Source organism: Perca flavescens, chromosome 7 (genome assembly GCF_004354835.1).
Source record: "Perca flavescens isolate YP-PL-M2 chromosome 7, PFLA_1.0, whole genome shotgun sequence".
NCBI classification, from domain to species: Eukaryota; Metazoa; Chordata; class Actinopteri; order Perciformes; family Percidae; genus Perca; species Perca flavescens.
In genome coordinates, this window is record NC_041337.1 from 24420658 (window position 1) to 24442066 (window position 21409).

General features: G+C 40.8%; 1 protein-coding gene across 6 annotated transcripts in view; it reads left to right on the forward strand.

Annotated features, from left to right (window-relative positions):
• Positions 1-21409, forward strand: part of gnas (GNAS complex locus) — a 48885-nt gene that overhangs the window by 13218 nt on the left and 14258 nt on the right. For 4 of the 6 annotated variants that reach the window (XM_028582346.1, XM_028582344.1, XM_028582343.1 and 1 more), the window contains exons 5-7: positions 12310-12382; positions 20280-20334; positions 20451-20570. In XM_028582346.1, coding sequence (XP_028438147.1) covers positions 12348-12382; positions 20280-20334; positions 20451-20570 — 210 coding nt within the window. In that variant the 5' untranslated portion in view covers positions 12310-12347. Of the gene's footprint in view, positions 1-1662; positions 2468-3275; positions 3415-12309; positions 12383-20279; positions 20335-20450; positions 20571-21409 lie in introns of those variants that run through there. The other 2 variants (XM_028582342.1, XM_028582347.1) reach the window with 2 other exon arrangements.

Sequence of the window (21409 nt, forward strand, 5' to 3'; positions counted from 1 at the left end):
TCTTGATGTTGTTGTTTTTTAGTGTTGTGTGCTCCTATAATCAACCTATATCATAACATCAACACAACAGGACTATGAGATAAAGTAGTTTCAATTCTGAATTAATTGATTACATATTATTGAATTTTAGATATGTTTATTCATGATTCAAGATTTCACCTCCAAACTTAACCAGAACATGTAAGACTATTTCAACCACAAATTTAGCAGGTAGTCGATTTAACTGTGTAAAGTCGCCTTAGAAAATACTAATGAAATATTTCTTTTACATGTTTACATACAAATATATGACAATTATGCAGTTGTTTGGCTAGAGTTGGCAGCAAAGAAACCTGCTGCTCAGAGTTAGAAGACTGCTGCCACCTAGTGTTTAACAGACCTAACAGCAATAGAGCTGGTGGACTTCCTGCAGTGACTATTATAAGCTTTTTATTTAATAGCATAATTAATTTAAGGAACAATGTTTTAATTTTAAATGTACAGAATTTCAAGACTTAGCTCAGAAAGTAATTGTTGGTATTTTATCAGTATTACATTTTTAAACAATTTGTTCATTCATTTAAATTATAAAACCTCTCATAAGACGTGTATGAACATGTATTTATTACAACAACTTGTTTTACCATTAATGATGCTATAAACATTATAATGCGGGATAGGATGATGACGGCGTAAAAAGAGTTAGATTAACCTTTTGTTAATACTTGTAATATTTCTAAGCAGTAATAGTAACATCAGTATCTGCAGAGGAAGATTAAATACATGAAAACAAGGCGCTATAATCTCTAATATTGTAAGCTTCATATGATTTATTGCAGGGCTATTGTATTGGAATACAGTAAATGTAAATATTTTTACGCAATAAGCTGGTTGTTTTAACCACAGTATACCTAATGATTCTGCACACTGAGCATGCACAGCGATGCCTTCAAGTGCCCAAACAGTATGAAGGTCCTGGGTTCAGGTTCTTACAGTGTGCAGTTTGCATGTTTTCTCTGTGTCAAGGGGTTTTCTCTAGCTGCTGCTGTTTCCTCCCACAGTCCAAAGACATGCAGCTTAGATGAATTGTAAACTGTGACGAGACCAGGCTCTCACCCAAAACCTGCTGGGTTGGGTGAGAGATAAAAGATAAAAGATACCAATGTGTGTGTGTGTGTCTATGGTCTATGGTCTATCTATCTATCTATCTATCTATCTATCTATCTATCTATCTATCAGATAGATAGATAGATAGATAGATAGATAGATAGTAATAAAATGTATTATTAATACTATTTTGTATTGCTAATATTTCGATGGTGTAAAGAAAGGTGCTTCAAACCAACAAATAGTCAAATATGCTTACCACAACTGGAATTTTAATTTTCAGATGCCATTAAAGGTTTAGTTATATCACTAATCTTTTACAAAACATAACAGATTTGTGTTTTCATTTCATGATTTCGATTCGTGTGTGTGTGTGTGTGTTTGTGTGTGCGTTTATTTTGATTAGTGTTGGAGGTTTGGGGGTGTCCTCGGTGATAGGCCGTACCTCTAGGGAGCCCCTGGCCCAGCTGCTGTACTTGACTCTCCCACCCATGGATGTATAATAACGCTCCCACCCTTCAAACCGTGTGCGGTTGTTTTCTTTGAAGAGGGCGCCGTTTTCTCCGCAGAGCCGCGCGCGCCGCTGACCGTGCTCTGCGCCCGGGCCACGTGACGAGGCGAAGCGGCCTCTCCTCTGTCGGTCCTTCCTTCCCAGGGTTCAATGAGCGCTGTGTGGCCCCACCCCGTCTCTCTTCAGTGCTGTCTATCTCCTCAATGTAGGCTACTATTCTCGGAGAGAGAGAAAGGGAGAAAATAATAACCTCCAAGAATTGGTTATTCCTGTCTTTCACCTTCCACGACCAGCGGCCAGGAGGGGAGCGGCCTTCGCGGTGGGAATGTGCAGCTACAACAACCCCGCGTACTATTTTTTTGTGAATGTAAATGCACATGCAGTCTCAAGCCTGTAGCCTATTTACCCAGCTCGGATTCAAGAGGAATATAGCTAATGTATGTTTGTATGAGAGTGTGTATGTGGGTACACACATATAGGCCTTATATGTAGGCTATAAAAACTGAGCCTGACAGCTGGGTTGCTTTTTCACCTGCAAGAAACGTGGATACATTTCGAGGGATCTTGGTCACGTTTCCTTTTTCTTTTCTTTTTTTCCCTTTTTAATGATTTTTTTCGTGAAGGGATTCATCGAGCCGAGCCGGGAATTAAAAAAAAAACAGTATCGGTGCGCAGTTTGCTCTGTGGTGATGTGAGGGGCTGATAACACATTTCAGCAACAAAAGCGAGGGGCAGGGAGAAAGAAGGCCCTTTGGAGGAGAAAACAGCAAGGAACAGCCATCACAAATAAGGAGGACAAATTGGGGGGTAGACTATTGGATCGTTTCGGAGTTGGAGGTATTGGGGGATCCTGCCGAAAAGACAACCGCAGTGAGTTTTGAGCTGTTTTGGGTTGATTTGATGCAGCGAATGAAAAGCAGCCGGATGACGACGGAAGCAATGAGAATATCACACATGTAGCTCGTTTGGGTGTAATATCATTTTCCTTCCTCTTGTCCTGCTGGGCCCCCCGACGAAGACAGCCGTCGGGGAGACAGATAAATAGATAGAGAGTATTAGTGTACACCAATGAAAATGTTTATCATGAAAGGAGACGTGGAAACAACCCGCGCCACCGCACGGGCGAGGTTTTCGGACACGCCGAGTTTGGCTCCTTGTCACGGGCAGCAGTGAGACGCAAGACCCGGGCTTTTGGAGATGCAAATTAGGCTGTTTATTCTGCCTCCGTTAGAGGTGAAACCCTGATTTTTGGTGTCTTAACAGACGTTGAGGATTACAATTGTTGATGTTAACGTTACACAGTTAACGGGGAGACAGTGGGAAAACAAAACAAAAACTATACTGCATGTGAAGGAGGAAAAGCCCGAGCAGGATTCAACAAACTGAGAAGGCGGCCTCGGTGTCGTCAGCAACAGTATCCTGCCCTTTCTCTGACAGCAAAATCCGCGTTATGGACAAATAATTTCTACAGGGCTGCACCACGGACAATTTTGGAGCAGGCCAGTCACGTTAAACGGTGTAAATGTGGGCGACATTGATGCCAATTCCGCTTGTCAAACGAGGTCTCTAGACTAGTTTAGTTTATTTATTTATTTTTCTTTCTATATACCCCCTCCACCTTCTCCACTTCTTCCACCTCCTCCCCTGGACCTCCTTTTTTCTTTTTTCTTGCGGGAAGATGGGTTGTTTGGGCAACAGTAAGACCGAAGACCAGAGAAATGAGGAGAAGGCACAAAGAGAAGCAAACAAAAAGATAGAGAAGCAGCTCCAAAAAGACAAACAGATATACAGAGCAACACACAGACTACTACTTTTAGGTGAGTGTGATTATTTATATATATATATATATATATATATATATATATATGTATGTATGTATGTTATTATTTTTTTTATTTTGTTTTCTATGCTTGCTGCTTTACAAGTCCTCAGTCTGCACAGTTGAGGCTCTGCTTCCTCCCTGCATAACCTTCTGGGATGTTGTTTTGGGAAACATTGTCGACAGTGGGACTTTGCCATTGCATAAGGCTAAAATGCAGCACTGTGCTGGGTTTTCAGCATATTGCTGTCAAATCAGTCTGCCAATACCAAAACATGCTGTAGCTGAGGCAATAGGTTGGGTTGAGAGTATACTGTACAGTGATGTAGAGGTAAATGTAAGGTGGGTTAACTGCTGTCAGTGGTCATCATAAGAGAGACAAACTGGGTTTGTTGTCATTTATAGTTAATTTATGCATGTTTATTTTTAACAGAACATTTCCCTTTTCAGCTGTATTAGTTTGGAACTTGCATAGCATGATGTGCAGTATTCACTTTAGTCTTAATTATGCATATAGGCGTGGAAAGTTAAACTAACACTACTTTTGTATTATATGCCAGTTTTAGGGCGTGTCACCCAAACAGTGTCTTAAGATAATGTAACTGTGTGTGTTGTGTGTCAGAGAGTGAACTGGAGGTGGGCTGGTCCTCTACATTACGTAAGAGACAAATAACAGTGTCTAACTTTCCCCACCATGCTCTCTTCTGTACCCTCCTCCTATGTCCGTTTGCAGGCTTTCTGCTTCTAAGAAGCTGTGGTGTTCTTTGTTAAAATCATAATGTTTGATTACAGGGATGCCAGTGAGGCTGCGTAATGGCTGTATTTATGTTGGGAAGGAAGTTATTGTGACTTTAGGAAAGCAGAAGGACAGGACCCATACGAAAACCAAAACAAAAATGTCTGCCGTAAAGTTAGTTGCCTTTCATTTTTATGATCTACTAGTTGACTGACTTTATCATGGACCTGAAGGCTGTGATTTTGTGATGTGTATACACTAGAGCTTCGTTCGGGCCCAAAAAATCAAAACCGACCCAGCCCGAGCCCGTGCACGTTGTGTCCGAGCCCGGCCCGACACATTAACTGGAATTATGAGCCCGAGCCCGATTTCAACCCGACACTTTTTTAATCCGTGGGCCGTTATAACTGACGTTCTCAACTACAATTCAGAGTTGTTTGAACTGCAAAAATCTGTTTAAAATGATCTTAATGAATAATGCAACAGGAGCGAAGCATGTAAACTGCGCTGTTTGTTTATTCAGAATGGAACGGATCGCAAATGGATCTGAATGAAGAAAAGTAAAAAACTCAACGTATTTCTCTGTGAGGGCTTGCCTCGCCCTCAGGGGGAGCCTAAGCTTGAAGAAGTAACAAAAGAGGACGTTGAAGGCTGACTATCATCTTTTCTGCCTTGGCGAGCCTGCTTCATGTGTCTGTTCATCATCCACGTCCCCGTTTTATTTGCTGTCATAGGCGAACAGCGGCCGCACTTAATGCACTCAACAAAGCCGACACATATGTTGTCACTTACCACGACTTGTTTAAAATGGTTCCATACCTCCGACTTTCCTCCAAACTTGCTCAAAGGTAATTCTCCCGTTTTTCTTTTTTTCTTCACATCCTCACTCCATGTTGCACTTAAGCTCCACAATACAGCCCGCAGCCCCGGTGTGATGCGTGCGAGAGGAGGAGACTCGGCGCACGACACATGTTGCATTTTGTAACTGTAGTCCAACTTGTGTAACTTTTTGGACACATTTGTTACTTTGGCCTAAATGGATAATAGTTCTGATTATGGCATAGCTTTCTCCCCACCCAATTAGGCTAAAGTAATGATAAAAAAAATGCTTGATCAAGGGTCCGTCCCGGCCCGAAGATAGTAGCGGAAAATATCGGGCTCGGGTCGGGCTCGGGCAGAGAATCTAAACTCTAGTATACACACAGTGAACAAAGCCAAATGAAGCATCACATTTTCACTCTCAATTCAAACCTGGTGCAGCTGAAAAACTGTAAGCTAGGCCTTGTGCTTGGTTTGTATCAATGTTGGGAAAAGACGTATCTGAAGTGGTACAGTCCATATTCTTACCATAAAGAATTTAGCTGTCCGCAATCAGGAACCAAAACATGGTCAATTGTTCAACATTTGTGGTGTCAATCTTTACATTAATTGTAAGTGACACACAGATGTTGGCCGTTTGAAATTGAAGTTAATCATTGGATTATATTGCTCAGTATAATTGTTACCTGCAACTTGAACTACACTAGTCATTGGATTAAATACATTACCTAATTAAAGTATTAATGGATTTATGGCTCATGTTAGCAAAGTTTGTTTCACCTTGGTGATGATGCAAAATATGTGTTGTATTGAGGGATATAAGTTATTTTTTAAGTCCCATGTTGACAAAGTAACACTTTTACTAGTCTATATCCACGACGTTCCACTTCCAGGATTGGTCTGTTGCTGTCGGAAATTCCGCCAATGTCACTCTTTACGGTCGGATGTCCTTACCTTCCGCTCTTTCTTTGTGTTGTAATTTTAATCTCCAGTGGATTTATGAGGACTATGGTTAACTACTCCTCAGATCTCTGCAGGGTAATTCCAGACAGCTAGCTAGACTCTGTCCAATCTGAGTTTTCTGTTGCACAACTAAAACAACCTTTGAACGTACACAAGTTCCTCCAAAACAGGTTCCTTCCCGAGGCTATTTTGCAGCGGCGCCGTGGCTCCGTCCGGCACCCAAGATGACTGTGATTGGTTTTATGACATGCCGATAAATCGGAGCACGTTTTTCTCCCATCCCGGAATACTGTGTGGACTAGCCAGACCCTCCTCCGCAGCGCTGTGGAGGAAGATCTGACAATGCGAGACTACACTTTTACAGGCTATACTGAAAATATGATGACCTTCGGGTAACATTCTTTTAACCAAAATGTATTTATTGGTCTCCATCTTTAATCAGGCAGTTAATTTGTCTTTGTGTTGTGTTTTACTTAATCTGACCCAAGATTCCTTTTAAACGTTTTATATTTGAGGAGAACTTTTTGGTAAAATCATTGCAAGTATTTGAATTGACAGTGCAATTCTAATGCAATATCACCGCAATATTTGTACACAAAGATCTGCAAATGTTTGTTGGTAATGTACACAGTTATCTGTTATTTAACTGCAATATATATTAAATAAACTAACAGTGTTCCACCCTTCCCAAGAGATCATTCACATTTTAGTTAATGAGTTCATGACTTTTATCTGACATATCAGAAATCAGAATCAGAAAGGGTTTTTATTGCCAAGTATGTTTTTTAACACATACAAGGAATTTGTTTTGGTGTTGTTGGTGCACATCACACATTCTCTAAATGTAATAAACAATATAAGTATAGGTATAAACAATATAAGTATATGTACACAGTATGTATTAAATTAAAAATAAAGATAGAAATTAAATAAATAAAGAGCAAAGAGCATTACAGCAGAGAGAGAACAGTGGCATGAAGAGCCAGGTGGAGAGTCAGGGTGGTTTCCGGGCCTTGTTAATAAGGCTAGTGGCGGAGGGGAAAAAGCTGTTCATGTGGCGTGAGGTTTTGGTCCTGATGGACCTCAGCCTCCTGCCAGAGGGGAGTGGCTCAAAGAGTTTGTGTCTGGGGTGGGAGGGGTCAGCCACAATCTTTCCAGCACGCTTCAGAGTCCTGGTGGCGTAAAGGTCCTGGAGCGGCAGCAGATTGCAGCCAATCACCTTCTCTGCAGACCGAATGACACGCTGCAGTCTGCCCTTGTCCTTGGCAGTGGCAGCAGCGTACCAGATGGTGATGGAGGATGTGAGGATGGACTCAATGATGGCTGTGTAGAAGTGCACCATCATTGTCTTTGGCAGGTTGAATTTCTTCAGCTGCCGCAGGAAGTACATCCTCTGTTGTGCTTTCTTGACGAGGGAGCTGATGTTCAGCTCCCACTTGAGGTCTTGGGAGATGGTAGTTCCCAGGAAGCGGAAAGACTCCAGTGTCAATTGTGGAGCCACAGAGGGTGATGGGGGCAGGTGGGGCTGGGTTCTTCCTGAAGTCCACAACCATCTCCACTGTCTTTAGAGCGTTGAGATCTAGATTGTTTTGGTTGCACCACTTCAGCAGGTGGTCAGCCTCCGACCTGTAGGCGGACTCGTCTCCATCAGAGATGAGTCCGATGAGGGAAGTGTCCGCGAACTTCAGAAGCTTGACGGACTTGTGACTGGAGGTGCAGTTGTTGCTGTACAGGGAGAAGAGTAGAGGCGAAAGAACACAGCCCTGAGGGGATCCGGTGCTGATGGTGTTCCTGGCGTAGGTTCCTGCAGAATCCAGGTGCCGGAGGATGTAGTGTAGGGCCAGGTTTACTGCATCTCTACATCGTCTACAGACCTGTTGGCTCTGTAGGCAAACTGCAGGGGGTCCAGGAGGGGGTCGGTGATGGCTTTGAGGTGTGAAAGCACAAGGCGCTCAAAGGACTTCATAACCACAGAGGTCAGGGCGACGGGTCTGAAGTCATTAAGTCCTGTGGTCCTTGGCTTCTTGGGGACAGGGATGATGGTTGAGGTCTTGAAACAGGCTGGCACGTGACGTGTCTCCAGTGAGGTGTTAAAAATGTCTGCGAACACTGGAGACAGCTGATCAACGCAGTGCTTCAAGCTTGATGGGGAGACAGCATCCAGTCCAGCAGCTTTCCTGGGATTCTGTCTCCTAAAGAGTCTGTTGACATCCCTCTCGTGGATGGAGAGAGTCGTCACTGAGGTGGGTAGGGGGTTGGAGGTGGAGACCTTTTAAGGAGGGCATTGGTGGGGGGGCCCAGGACCCTGCTGAGGTGAGGAAGGTGGAGGTGATGCACAGTGGCTGTAGCTGTAGGGAGGTGTCGTGGGGGATGGTGTCAGGACTGACCTTTTGTCTTTCAAATCGACCGTAGAACTCGTTCAGGTCGTTGGCTAGGTGTCTGTCATCGAAGGAGTGGGGGGTTTTAGGCTTATAGTTGGTGATCTGCCTAAGTCCTTTCCAGACAGTCGCAGAGTCATTAGCTGAGAACTGGTTTTGGAGTTTCTCAGAGTACCGTCGTTTAGCCTCCTTCACCGCCTTGCTAAACTTGTACTTTGACTCTTTAAATCTGTCTTTGTCCCCACTCCTGAACGAGTCTTCATTAGCCAGCCTTAACCTTCTGAGTTTGGCTGTGAACCAGGGTTTGTCATTGTTGTAACTCACCCTGGTGCTTGATGGAACACAGCAGTCCTCACAGAAGCTGATGTATGACGTCACAGCCTCTGTGTACTCATCCATATGTGTCTGCTCTACAGTTGTAACTTGATACTCTATGTATTTTCATGTCTCGGGTACAGAATAGATTGATTTACCACTGATGTTATCAGGAAATTTGTCATTAAGGCTATGGATCCTTCAGAGCGGACCGATCTCTACCAGCAGCCATGCTAGCTGTTAATATCATAATACATGAGTTTTCTGATTTTTTTTTTTTTTTTTTTTTTTTATAACTTCTCTCGTCAGAGAAACAACTATAGAATACTGGTAGATCATAGTATCATTCCGGATTTACTCTACTCCCGACCTCTGTACCTGGTCTGTATCGTGTCGGATGAGAGTTACACACTTACACTTTTTATTTTCGAATTGGTGTTATTTTAGAAGTATGACTCAGTTATTAAAACTCTATTGGTGTGGTTTTAAACTTTCAGTAGCATATAGTCAGACTGTATGAATATTTCCTGTTGGACATACAGTACCACTGATGGCCAGGATTCTCTTGTAGCATTTGAGAATTTTACTTTGGCCAAAGGCTTGCTTTGCAGACTATAATTTAGCCAAACTTCTCAAATGCATCAGGTTTTAATGGTGTCTTCAAAGACAGGCTAAAAGTATGATCTGGAAATATCTCAAAATAATGAATAAATAGACTAAGAATCTAACCAAGCCTTGAGGGTGAATTTGTTTGTACCTGTTTTACATATGTTCTGCTATGGAGACCGTTCTGGTTCTCAAAAAGAATCTGGTTCAATACCACACTTGATTTTGTGTGTTTTTAAAAACATGCAACACAAAATGGTTTCTCGTACACAAGAAGCTACACTATTGTACTTTACTATTTCATGCAAGTATTTTTGCAAGATGCTGTGGCGTTTCTGGTTCATCATGTAGTGTGGGAAAAGACGGGGAGATGGGAGAGAAAGAGGAGGGCTGACATTGTGACATTGGGTCATCAGTCAGATTTGAGAGCATGATGTTTTGAGTTCATGGTATGCACTGTAGCTTGCTGAGCCACCAAAAGGCCCAAGTCCCAGACTCTTATGTGGCTTGTCTGATAATGTGTCTGAATACCACAAATATGTCTCATGGGTAGGAAACGCTGGCTATTGATTGTCATTAAATGAGTGTTATTTACAAATGGATCAAATCTTTAGGTCTCTGCCTTTACCAAACAGCACAGATGTGGTCACAGTTGTTGTCCATTTTTTTTCCATCAGAGAGATCCAACAAGGCCAAGAATAAAGTCTCCTTACTGAGATGCATCTTCATATCAAATCTTAATATTGGGACTATTCTCAGCTATAATCATCTGTGTTCAGAGAGTTGTTGGATAACCGTGTCAGTACATACATTTATCACTATTCCAAAAATCACCAACAGCTCATCAGGGGCTCCAGCCAAAAATGGTAGCCCTGTCCTTCTAAACATAGTCGCGTGCTTAAGCCAAAGTGTTTTTTTAGATTTAGCTAAACATAACCAACATTGTCTTGAAATGAGACACATGGCGGTACAATAACTAATGTATAATAATTTAGACATACTGCATTTTATTTTATTTATTGGTTTATTTAACATTGACCCTGTACTATGAGAAGCCGCCTAGGCCAGAATTGAATACTTCTCTTGCACTTACAGTATATATGTACTGGTACGAAACACTTGCACATACATGCATACTTCAGTTGTGCATACTACATATACTTCACTTGCGCACAAATGGATACTAAACTTGCGCATACTTCACTTGCGCATACATGGACACTTAACTTGCGTATACATATATACTTCACTTGCGCATCCTTCAATTGCACATACATACACTTCACTTGCACATACATATATACTTCACTTGCACAAACATGGATACTTCACTTGCGCATACATATATATTTCACTTGCACCCACATGCATAACATGTGTGAGTATATATGTATTTGTCCATAAGTATTTACATATGTGAATGGGGTTGGTGTTTGTGTTGGATGGAGGACCTAGTTACTTATGTATTTCTATCTTAACTTTTGTAACAAACATACTTATTTATCCCAACTTTGTTACGTTAACTTGAAGTTTCTACAACAAGGTGGCACACCAACCGCAAATAACATAAATGCCTCAAACTGTCTCAACCTCTTCATTAATGTTATTGGCACCTTGTTGTAGAAACTTCAAGTTTACGTCACTAAGTTGGGATAAATAAGTTTGTTACGAAAGTTAAGTTGGTAATCAATAAATCACTAGGTCAGCAAATACACCTATGGTTTTGGACAGGACTTGAACCCCAACCTCCTGAGTGAATGTCCTGTGTTTATGTTCTCCACCGTCCGCCCCAGACGCGTTATTATGGAACCCACGTAACTTCTAGGAAAGTCCTGCCCTACAAAGTAGCTCGATTGGTTGGGGTTAGGCATTGACCTTGAGTGGTTAAGGTTAGGATAGCCTATTGGTCAGGGGATAGGACCTGAACAAACTGGGTTACATTACCTTGCATAAGAATGGACGCCTTGTCAATAGTAGTGTGAATGCTATTGAAGGGCGGGCCTTTCCTAGAAGCTGCGTAGGTTCCATAGTAACGCGCCCCAGACACCAATCCCACACACAAACATATATACATACTTGCACGTGTAATGCATGCATGTGCAAGTGAAGTATATATGTATGCGCAAGTGAAGTATCCATGTATGTGCAAGTGCAATTGTTTAGTACCAGTATATATGTATGTGCAAGTAAAATATTCAATTCTGGCCTAGGTGGCTTCTCATACTGTACATTAATACACCAGAGTTTGTTAAAAGGCCATTTTTCCATCTGTAGTTCCTGGACAGATTTGACATACCAAAAAGAAAGTAAAAGATGAATCGTGGTATTACATAGCAAGAGATGCAAGTTTCAATCTTAGATGAGTGTGAGCCAGCCACAGACCTGCAGCATACAGCTAACAATGTGGATGCTAGCAATGCTAAACTAGTCTCTCTTAATGCCTTTTAGAAGCATCATTTATATATATATATTTCTTTTTACAATTTACTGTTTATTGACAGCCAAATACCACAGACACAAACTGTGATCACATTTTCCTCACAGGACATAAAGACCTATGATGAGCACTTTTTTTTTATTGAAAACTAGAACACCTGCTTTTAAAGGGAAATGTTTAAACATGCCTTTTTATGGAAAAGTCTACAGGCTGTCCTCATTGGGTCTAAACATGTAATCTTGTGATTGTGATCACAGTATCTAGTGGAATAATCCAGTTTATTATTTCAGCCATGACCATGCAGCACTGTCCTTGCCTCTGCTCCCAGTTTTCCCATCATCATCCCAACATCAAAGTCATGTATGAAATTAGCTGTTTGTTCATTCCTATTGGGCATAGTAATTTACAGCCCAAACAGCTTATGAACTTCCAAAAACCTATCCGTGAAATACAGTGTCTATATGGTAAATAGAACTACTGTACACATACTGTAAAGTGACATTTCAGAAAATTTGTATGGTCTATATCCCAACATTGTGTATATGTGTGTGTGGTCTTGTTGCACATGCCAACATATTCCTAATCTCTCTCTCTCTCTCTCTCTCTCTCTCTCTCTCTCTCTCTCTCTCTCTCTCTCAGGAGCTGGAGAGTCAGGAAAGAGCACCATAGTGAAACAGATGAGGATCCTACATGTCAACGGCTTCAATGCAGAGTAAGTATGATATGAGTAAAGTAGCTGAACCCGAGCATGTATCCAAAGTCGGTTGCAATATTAAACAATTGGCCAGCATGCAATGGATTGCGAAATACTGACAACCAGTATTAGAGGAGCATTAAAATGTGACAGTCCTGTCACCCATCATCATGATGTGCTTGGTTTATGAAGTATGGACTGAAATTGGATGCAGTCTTTAGGTTTATAAGGCTGCTTTTTGGATCAAACTGTACTAGTCAGCCGGACTACACAGAAAGACAGTGTGGTGGCCTACTCAGACTGCAGTGCAGAAATTGAAGTTTGACCCCTTGAGAGGTAAACTCAGGCTACATCTACACTACTACGTTTTCAATTTTTTGAGACAAAAATGATCTCCGTCCACTCAAGAGTTTTAGCTCCAGTAGCAGAACTAATCTCCGTCCATATTAACATGCCTGACAATGGATATCACACGACCATTCGCATACACTGGACATGCACGTGCCGGTTTAAACAGGAAGCAGATTGTCTGATGTCACTCTGCAGTTGAAAGTCATAGCTGTTTTAAGTTGTCAATCCAGAAAATACTTTGGAGACAAAACAACATTAGCGAAAAAATAAAACCAGGGATTTATTTGCTTGGACCGACAACGAGGTGGAGCTGTCATTGAAACGTATGTAAGCTTACCTAACCGATTCCAAAGGTCTCCGTTTCCGCCCGTCTAGACTACAAAGCAAGCCTGGAGTTTTCAAACCAAAATTTGGTATGGGTAATTTCCTTTACATTAGTAGCACATGTCCGGTACCCCACCGCTTATAATACTTATAAAATGACACTACAGTTAGACAGCTTCATTTATGGTCTGTATTACAAGAAACAAACCGAAAGACAAAAGTGTAGAGCACAAATACAAATAGAAACAATGAAATAAAGTACCTTAAGAAAAAAAGAGATAACTATAAGTCTTGCAAACCTGTCTGTTTTCCATAATATAATTTTTTTTTTTTCCCCTGTCTCCATTGCACTATGCTTGGGGGCTCTGCTTTCAGCCAGGATGCTGTTATTGTCTTTTTAGCTATGAGAAGCAGAATCCTCAATAAGGAGATCAGGCCTCTATCTGTCATTTTCTCAGGAGATATACCCAAAATGAACATTGCCAGATCCAAAGTTAAGTTAATGCTCAGAATCTGCCCTACCTGATTATTGTTGTTATATTTTAGATAAAATAACAATATGTTATTAGCAAGTATAGGAGGAAATGCCCATTAAAGGTGCAATATGTAATATTGTATGTAATACTGGCAGCTAGCGGTTAAAATAGTTACTGCACTACCAATTCAAAATACTGGAGAGTCGTCTCCCCTGCCCCCTCCTGCCCAGACTCGAAGTTCACGGTGGTTGCCAGGCTGAGATAACCTGACTCCGCCAGATGGATTGCTTCGCATTTGCTCGGCATATCCATCTGGGAACTTTCCGTTGGAGAACTTTTGGGAAGGGGCGGAATACTGGTTATTTGATTGGATGAACCATCTGTCTATCACCTATGTTGGTGATAGACGGGCCAAATCAACCAATCGGATCCACGAAGCGTATGAAAATACAACCACAAGCCCGCCCCTGCTGCTGCATGCAAAGCATAGCTCGTAAATCAGCATGCAAGCAACATGTCGGTAAAGGATATTTGCCGTTTGTGTAACGAGAATTTAGGAATAAAAGACACCATTTCAGGTTCCCGGACCATATTCCAAAAGAAGGATCCAAGAGAAAAAAAGCATTAGCGAGCGGCTAACAGAATTAGGGCTACCGCTGGCTGATAATACTGGTTAGCTGATTGGATATACCATCGGTCTATCACCACCTAACCCACCTCAAAACCAACGCTGATTGGCCCGGTCGTTTGGCTAACGGCTCCAAATTTTCTCTGCCTCAAGATGCCAGACTGATCTGCGAGTGGAAAACTGGAGCTCGCGAGATCAGGACAGTCTCACGAGGCTAAGGCTGAGACGCAGCATTCACAACAATGTTGCTAGACGTTTTTCTCACATAGCCAGACACTACTCCACAGCACAGCGGAGTAGCTAACGGTAGATGCTGGCTATAAAAGCCCGTGCTCACGCAGAGCTCTGTAACCAACTGACAGACACACTTTTTTGGCTTAAAATTACAGTATGAACCGCTAAAAACACAACAACCTCACTGTCCTCTCCACACGCCAGTCAGGCACACTTCCTCGGCTTAGAATTACAATACGAAACGCTATAAATACCACTACCTTGCCGACGGAACACACTTCATTGGCTTAGAATTACGGCAACAATCGCTAAACACACTGCAAACTCACAGTCCTCTCTTTCCGATTTACAGCCCCCCTCTCGTGGCTTAAAATAACTCACCGTTGTCGGCTCCAGCCGCTGAAGAGGCTACACACTGTAAACAGCCATGGGCTACCTGCCTGGTCCTCCCGGTAACGTTAACAGTTAACAGGGTTAGCATGGCGGTGTTAGCCAGGACCAGTCAGGATCACTTTACTGGCTATGTCTCAATTGTTTTTGCGAGTAACCAACTCGGGTACTCTAGCTATATAATTCAATATGAGTACACAAATGTTGAAATGACAAAAAATGCCCATCCCTAGTAGCTGTGATAAATTAGCCTGAAGTTAATGCTTACCTGTTCAGGAGAAAATAAGCCAACTCTGCGTCCTTTTGGGCTCTAAGCTGTCTCCATCTTTCAAATACATCTCCAATATTTACCAGGGGGTTGTTACGTCTCTGGTCACGCAACTGTTAGAAACATGCTGTTTTCTTTTTTTATGTCATGTAGAATCTATCTCCGTTGATCCTGTTCGTTTGTTTGCTGCTTTCATGGCTGTACTACCGTTACAGCTGTAGCACGCTGGGTTTACGTTTTTACAGGTATATCTGGCAACCCGGCCTGCCTGTCAAACTGGGCCGTTGATAACAACACACAGATCAAAACATAAACATAAATTCCGTCACGGAATGTAAATTTCAAAAAGAAAAAATACTGACATTAGCATTGTTGTCAGAAAAGATAGTATTTCAGTTTAACATGTTTCCTTAATATCTGATGAGGCATTGGTGTCATTTTTGGATTTATTACAGTACAAATATTACATATTGGACCTTTTAAGCTTAGAATGAACATAATATACAGAAAAATCTGTATAACAAACCCTCTGTGTAAAAATACATTTTCTGAGGCCAGCCTGATCTTTCTATAATGCGGTCATGTGTTTGTCTAAACTGTCTAAACATTATTGTTTGAACGCTAATCTAGTGACCCAAACCGTAAGACAAGCATCTGGAATATTTTTTTCCAGATACAATTTTTTTCCTGTGTCCTTAAAAGAAAAATCTTTTGCCCCTTATTGTCCAAAGTCAACGTTCTTCTGCCTTCAAGCATGTAAATACAAAATTATTTAATTTAGTCTCATGACACACAAGTCTGAAGTAATCTCTTACAGAAGATTACAATTCCACTGACCTCTTTTTCTCGCTTTTTGGTCTCTGGATCGTGTGTGTGGTTGTGATGGGGATGGAAGCATCTTGTAAGGTTAGACTACAAAATCAGCACCTACGGCAGACAAGAGCATATGACCCATCGTGTGACTCCACAACACTGAGCTGTGTGTGTGTGGCAATATATGTGCCTGTGTGTAAGTTGGATGAGTGTCTTCAATAACAAGACACACATACAGCATTATCACTTACAATTAGATCTGTGACATTGATTGAAATATTTGGTCGATTTTGTTGTTATTGCTGTTGTTTAGTAAGCTACATTATGTATTAGGCCTGCACGATTCGAGGAAAAATATGAATCACGATTTTTTAGCTTAGAATTGATTTTTTTTTTTTCTCACAAAGTGTAATGTTTATTGCACACATGAACCATAACAAAACAAATTGACAGTACCAAACAGATTTTATTTTTTGGCACCTATAGCACATTGCGCCTCACCACAAGCCTGTAAACATAGAGGCTTCAGTGAATAAAGAAAATAGAGTACATACTACCAAAAATAGTATACAGAGTACACATTGAACTAAATATGGCCCTGATACAGGCTCTATCTGAACTCCTTGAACATGTCTTTACATAATTAAAACATGTCAATGTCAGTGTCAAATGCTTTCAATAAATTCATTGAAGGAGAAAAAAAAATGAAAAAAACAAAACGGGGAGGAATCGAGATCACGATTTTATAACAATTTATCGTGCAGGCTTATTATGTATGGCTCCTTTGTTTCCTTATGTTTTGGTAAACTTACATACATGTTTTACTTGTGTGGTCAGATGTCATCTTTTAAAGGGATATTCACAGAAATCACAGAACCAGCGTTGTATCATAACAATATGGGTAGTATGTGTGAACAAATTATGGTAAACTGTCCTCCATCTTGCCAGCGCCCAGATCTCAGTGCTCATCGCGCAGCTCAAAACGCAGCATTGGGACACTTTTCGCTGGCTTGAGGTTCTGTTGCTCGAACTACAGATTGTATTTTGCATACAGACAAGAGTATAGAAAGCTGATCGTGAGAAAGAGAGCTGCCCCTCTCTCTCTCCCTCAAACTTGGACCTAAAGTGTAAAACTATGCAGTGCTGTTACTTTATTACCTATTTCTCACCTTCAATTTTTTTTTTACATACATGTACTAGCTTAATGTTTAATGGTAATACGAGATTGTTTGGTGCCAGCCGACTGCAGTATTGTTTTCTGTGAAATGCTCGAATTACCTCACCAACCAGCGGGAGCGTTGATTGGTCAAGTGCGGTGCTGTGCATTCTGGTATTTGTAGGTTTTCTTCCCTTTGAATGGATAGGAATACCACAGCCCCTTTTCTCTGTCCATGTAGCACCAATTTAAACAATTTTTAATTTATAACAATGAGTCACCTTTGTTTTTGAAGATCCGCTCAAACCAAAACGACAGTCTTGCAGGCCAGTTACGGGACAGACCTTTACTGATGTGGGACTGAAAGAGTTCAATAACGCCTGTGGTAAAAGATTTTGGGTGAATGGATTGAGTGTTGTGGTAACCTCAAGGTCAGAGTAATTGGCTTATGACCGGAAGACTGCTGGTTCAAATATCTGGCCTGATTTGAAAATGAATGAATGACTGACTCAGCTCTCTCTATTCCTCTCAACTGTGACTAAGCTGCCCTTAGACAAGGAATGTAACTGCCATCACTGGAACTGTTAAGTGGTCAAGAGGACTGAAAATGTGTGGGACAGTTTTTTATCGCCAAAAAAGCTCAGATAAACCCAAAAGCTCTGTGATTTGGTGAGAGCCGCCAGACTGAATCGAAACAGTAAAGTTGGGTCAAACCAAAACAATGTGCTGAAAGATGCTAAGTGCTCCACATAGCTGAGGGGAACTGCAGAGAGAATGTCGATTTTTCATATTTGCCTTTTATTTTAACGTTTGCTGGTTCCAGCTTCTCAAATGTTCTTAATTCTTAATCTAATTTAAATTGCCTCGACTTTTATTTTCCTCTTGTATCCTGTGATAGCCATTTTGTCACTATTTCTTGACATTGTATAGAAGATAGAAATGATTGATTAGTTAACTGAAGATATAATCGATACATGCTGCAATGTTACTATATAATGTTGCCCTGCCAATATTTGTGCACCCATGGGACCTTGGTTCCAGCTATGCATGTCTTTTTCATTTTCTCTTATGCTGTGCACTTCAATGCATTGGACATAAATTTTATTGTTTATCATAACATTTTGCAGACGAATCCATGTCGTGACACACTGAATGATATTACAGAATTTTAGTTATTGTGATATTGATTTCAGTCCCTGTCATCTACATTTATTCACCTTAACGTATCACCAGACATCGTCACTGAAGCTTGTTGTGTCATATCTATTCCCTCTCTAGCCACACACATGCATGCAGTCTTACTCTCATGATTGGAGAACACACACACACACACACACACGAACATGTGATTTTTAATGACTATCAGGTTGAAAATGTAAACAAGGCCTTCTCAATTTCCCTCCTAACTCAATCAACTTTGTCTTACCCTCTCTCTGTTTCTCTTGTGTTGTTTTGGTGCACAGTGACCTCACAGGCTTCTCAGACTCTGTTACCATTTGTCAATGAGTATTACAAAGATTATATAGTAAATGGTAACTGTATTCTCAGTCTACGTGTATTTTTCGGTCCAATACACAAAATATTTTCACTAAAGTTTAGATCAGGCCTTTCTGTTCCAAATTCTGAACAATATTTTGTAGAACAAACTTGTAAATTGTGGATTTTGTTTGAGGCATTCCTTTCTAGTCAAAGGTACACTAGTAATTGTAATAACAATCATCTCTTGTTTTTTTAATGTTTGTTTTTGTTGCATCTGCTAGAGAGCCAATGTTGTGACAGATATCTATGAAAGGATTGCAGTGACATGGTGGCTTGGCACAGGAAGGTGTGCGTGTGTGCTTGCATATGTGTATGCATTTTGTATGAGAGCTTGGGTGTATTTTGTGTTTGAGTGTGGTGTGAGAGAATACGTTCTCAGTATTGACCTGGCTGTTTGTGTTTGGTTGGATGTAATTTTAAGATCCTATGTGTTCTTTCACTTAAGCCGATACATGTTAGCAAATCTTGTTTGTTCATGTAACCTTGGCAAAGAGTCTATGCTATGTGAGTGTCTACTGTCCTTGACTGTAGGTGGCGATATTGTTGACATGTCTGCATCTGCATGTCTAATCGCTACTGCAATTGCTTTCCTTGTATCTTTGGAATGATTTGATTTGAAAATCTGATGCAAACATATAGCGCTGACCTGGACTGTTAAAGCAATGACCCGCTCATAGATTTGACCGGTTAGGTGAAGTTGTGAAGAAATTGTACAGCCTTTGTTTTCAGATACCAAATGGATGAGTTAAACTTTAGAATGCAAATTGAACTGATCTAAAGAAATTGATAAACCTTTGCATCAATTTGGTCGAGTGCAGCAGAGTCCCTTGTGAAAAAAGTCCAAACTGTCAGAAAGAGGCCCGTCTTGCCCTTTGTCATGACTATTGTAAATACAATGTGCTGTTGTCCTGGCAGGCTCAAGGTGAAAGATAGGCTAACTGGCTCTCTGGTTTCTCTTTAATAGAAAACATTTCTGTCACAGCGAGTCCAAATGTCTTGTACAAACGGCTATCTTTCACAGCAGACAGATATAATTTCTCTACCACACGTGCCAATGAAGGTCTGTTTACCCTTCCCAGATCCAAAACAAACTCACTGCAGCTCACTGTAGTGTGCCATCTCATGGTAACATGGAACTCCTTCCCTTAACTTTACTAAAACTATTCTTGCTAACTTAACCCTTATTTGTGTTCAAAAGAAGAGCTGGTTCTCTGTGGTAAATATAAAACTTCCAAGACATTTGTTCCCTGTTCTCGACTAACAATTGTGACAGACATTCATGTACTGTAATTAATTAGAAGTTTTCTGATTTATACCATTTATGTCTATATTTCAAAGTATTTGTATTACTTACTGAATTTAAATCTCAACAGTTTTAGATTATTCTGATGTATTTTGTGATTATTGTACGTTTTCTGTCCTGTCATGTGTTAGCACTTATTACATGAATATGTCTGCATAGTAGTTAATACTGTGTAAAGACAAAAATCACATGAACCTAAAATTAATGAATTAAAGGGGCGCTCCCCCAAGTGTTTTTTTGTATAAGAAATGTGTTTCAGGACCACAGTGGTTTGTAGGTCTGTCTGTGATGAGCCTCCACATAGCACAAGGCAGTGGAGTTTTTTCTTTGCATTTCTTACATTTGGTGTGAATAAACTCTTAAGTCTGTGTGGTACTGCTGTACATCAATAATCCCTAACATGGTTGTCACTGAATCTGTGTGTCTGTTTCAGAGAGAAGAAGCAGAAAATTCAGGACATCAAGAATAATATTAAAGAGGCTATTGAGGTAAGTGGTGAAAACGCCAAAATAGTTTGAGATACTTCATTCAAAAATCCTGACTGTCCATCTTCTGCCTTTATGTCATCCACACTTAATTTATTTTATTTGTGTGTTTGTAATAGACCATAGTAACAGCTATGAGCACCCTGGCACCACCGGTGCAGTTGGCGTGCCCACAGAACCAGTACAGGATCGAGTACATCCTCAACCTCGTCAACCAGAAGGACTTTGAGTTTCCGTCTGTGAGTAGTACAATATCTCTCACACACACACACACACACACATGAAAAATGTCTGGGCCTTATTCTTATTTTGGAAGTTTTACCATGTGGCATGCAGTTTTAGTTTCAATTAGATCTACCATGTACTTACATTTTGATCTACAGGTGCAGGTATCCTCAACTGTGTGTGTTATAGTAGATGATAGTAGGTAATAGTCCCAACATCCCAGGTCATAATCCCTCAACACGGGTAGCAAACACTGAGGTTTACTAATGACCTGATGGGTAACGTCTGTGTGAGTGTAGTATTCTCAGTGGGACATTACTAATTGTCCGAGCCAAGAGAATAAACCTCAAAGTCTGGGACTTGCACTGTTTATCCACAGGCACCGGTGGGGCCTGGTTTAATTCACTTTTCAGTTCACTAAGTCTCACATATGAATAGAAGCTGTAGTTAATTTTCTAGTAATGCAAATACATTTTCTTATAGCATCCTGCCACCATGGTACTCAGTTTATGTCATTTTAGAGGCATCTGTCCGCCTGTCTGTCTGTCTTACCAAATTACATTACATGATTAAAATCTTTAACATTAAACCACAGGTACATGATTTAATTTTTGAGCAACGTGATGCATATATTTGCTTAATAATTAGAGGAAGAGCAGCATTCCCTGAAAATGCTGAAGTTTCATGAACAACCATATCAGTGTTTTTGAATGTTTAGCCCATTTATCACAAACCATATTATACACCTCTGCTGACCATTTAAATGTTTGTGTTTTAAGCTTCTGGCAACCTCTGATTTAAGTATTATGTGAAAGTCAACTTGCAGAGTCTGGAAACGTGTAAAATAGGCAAT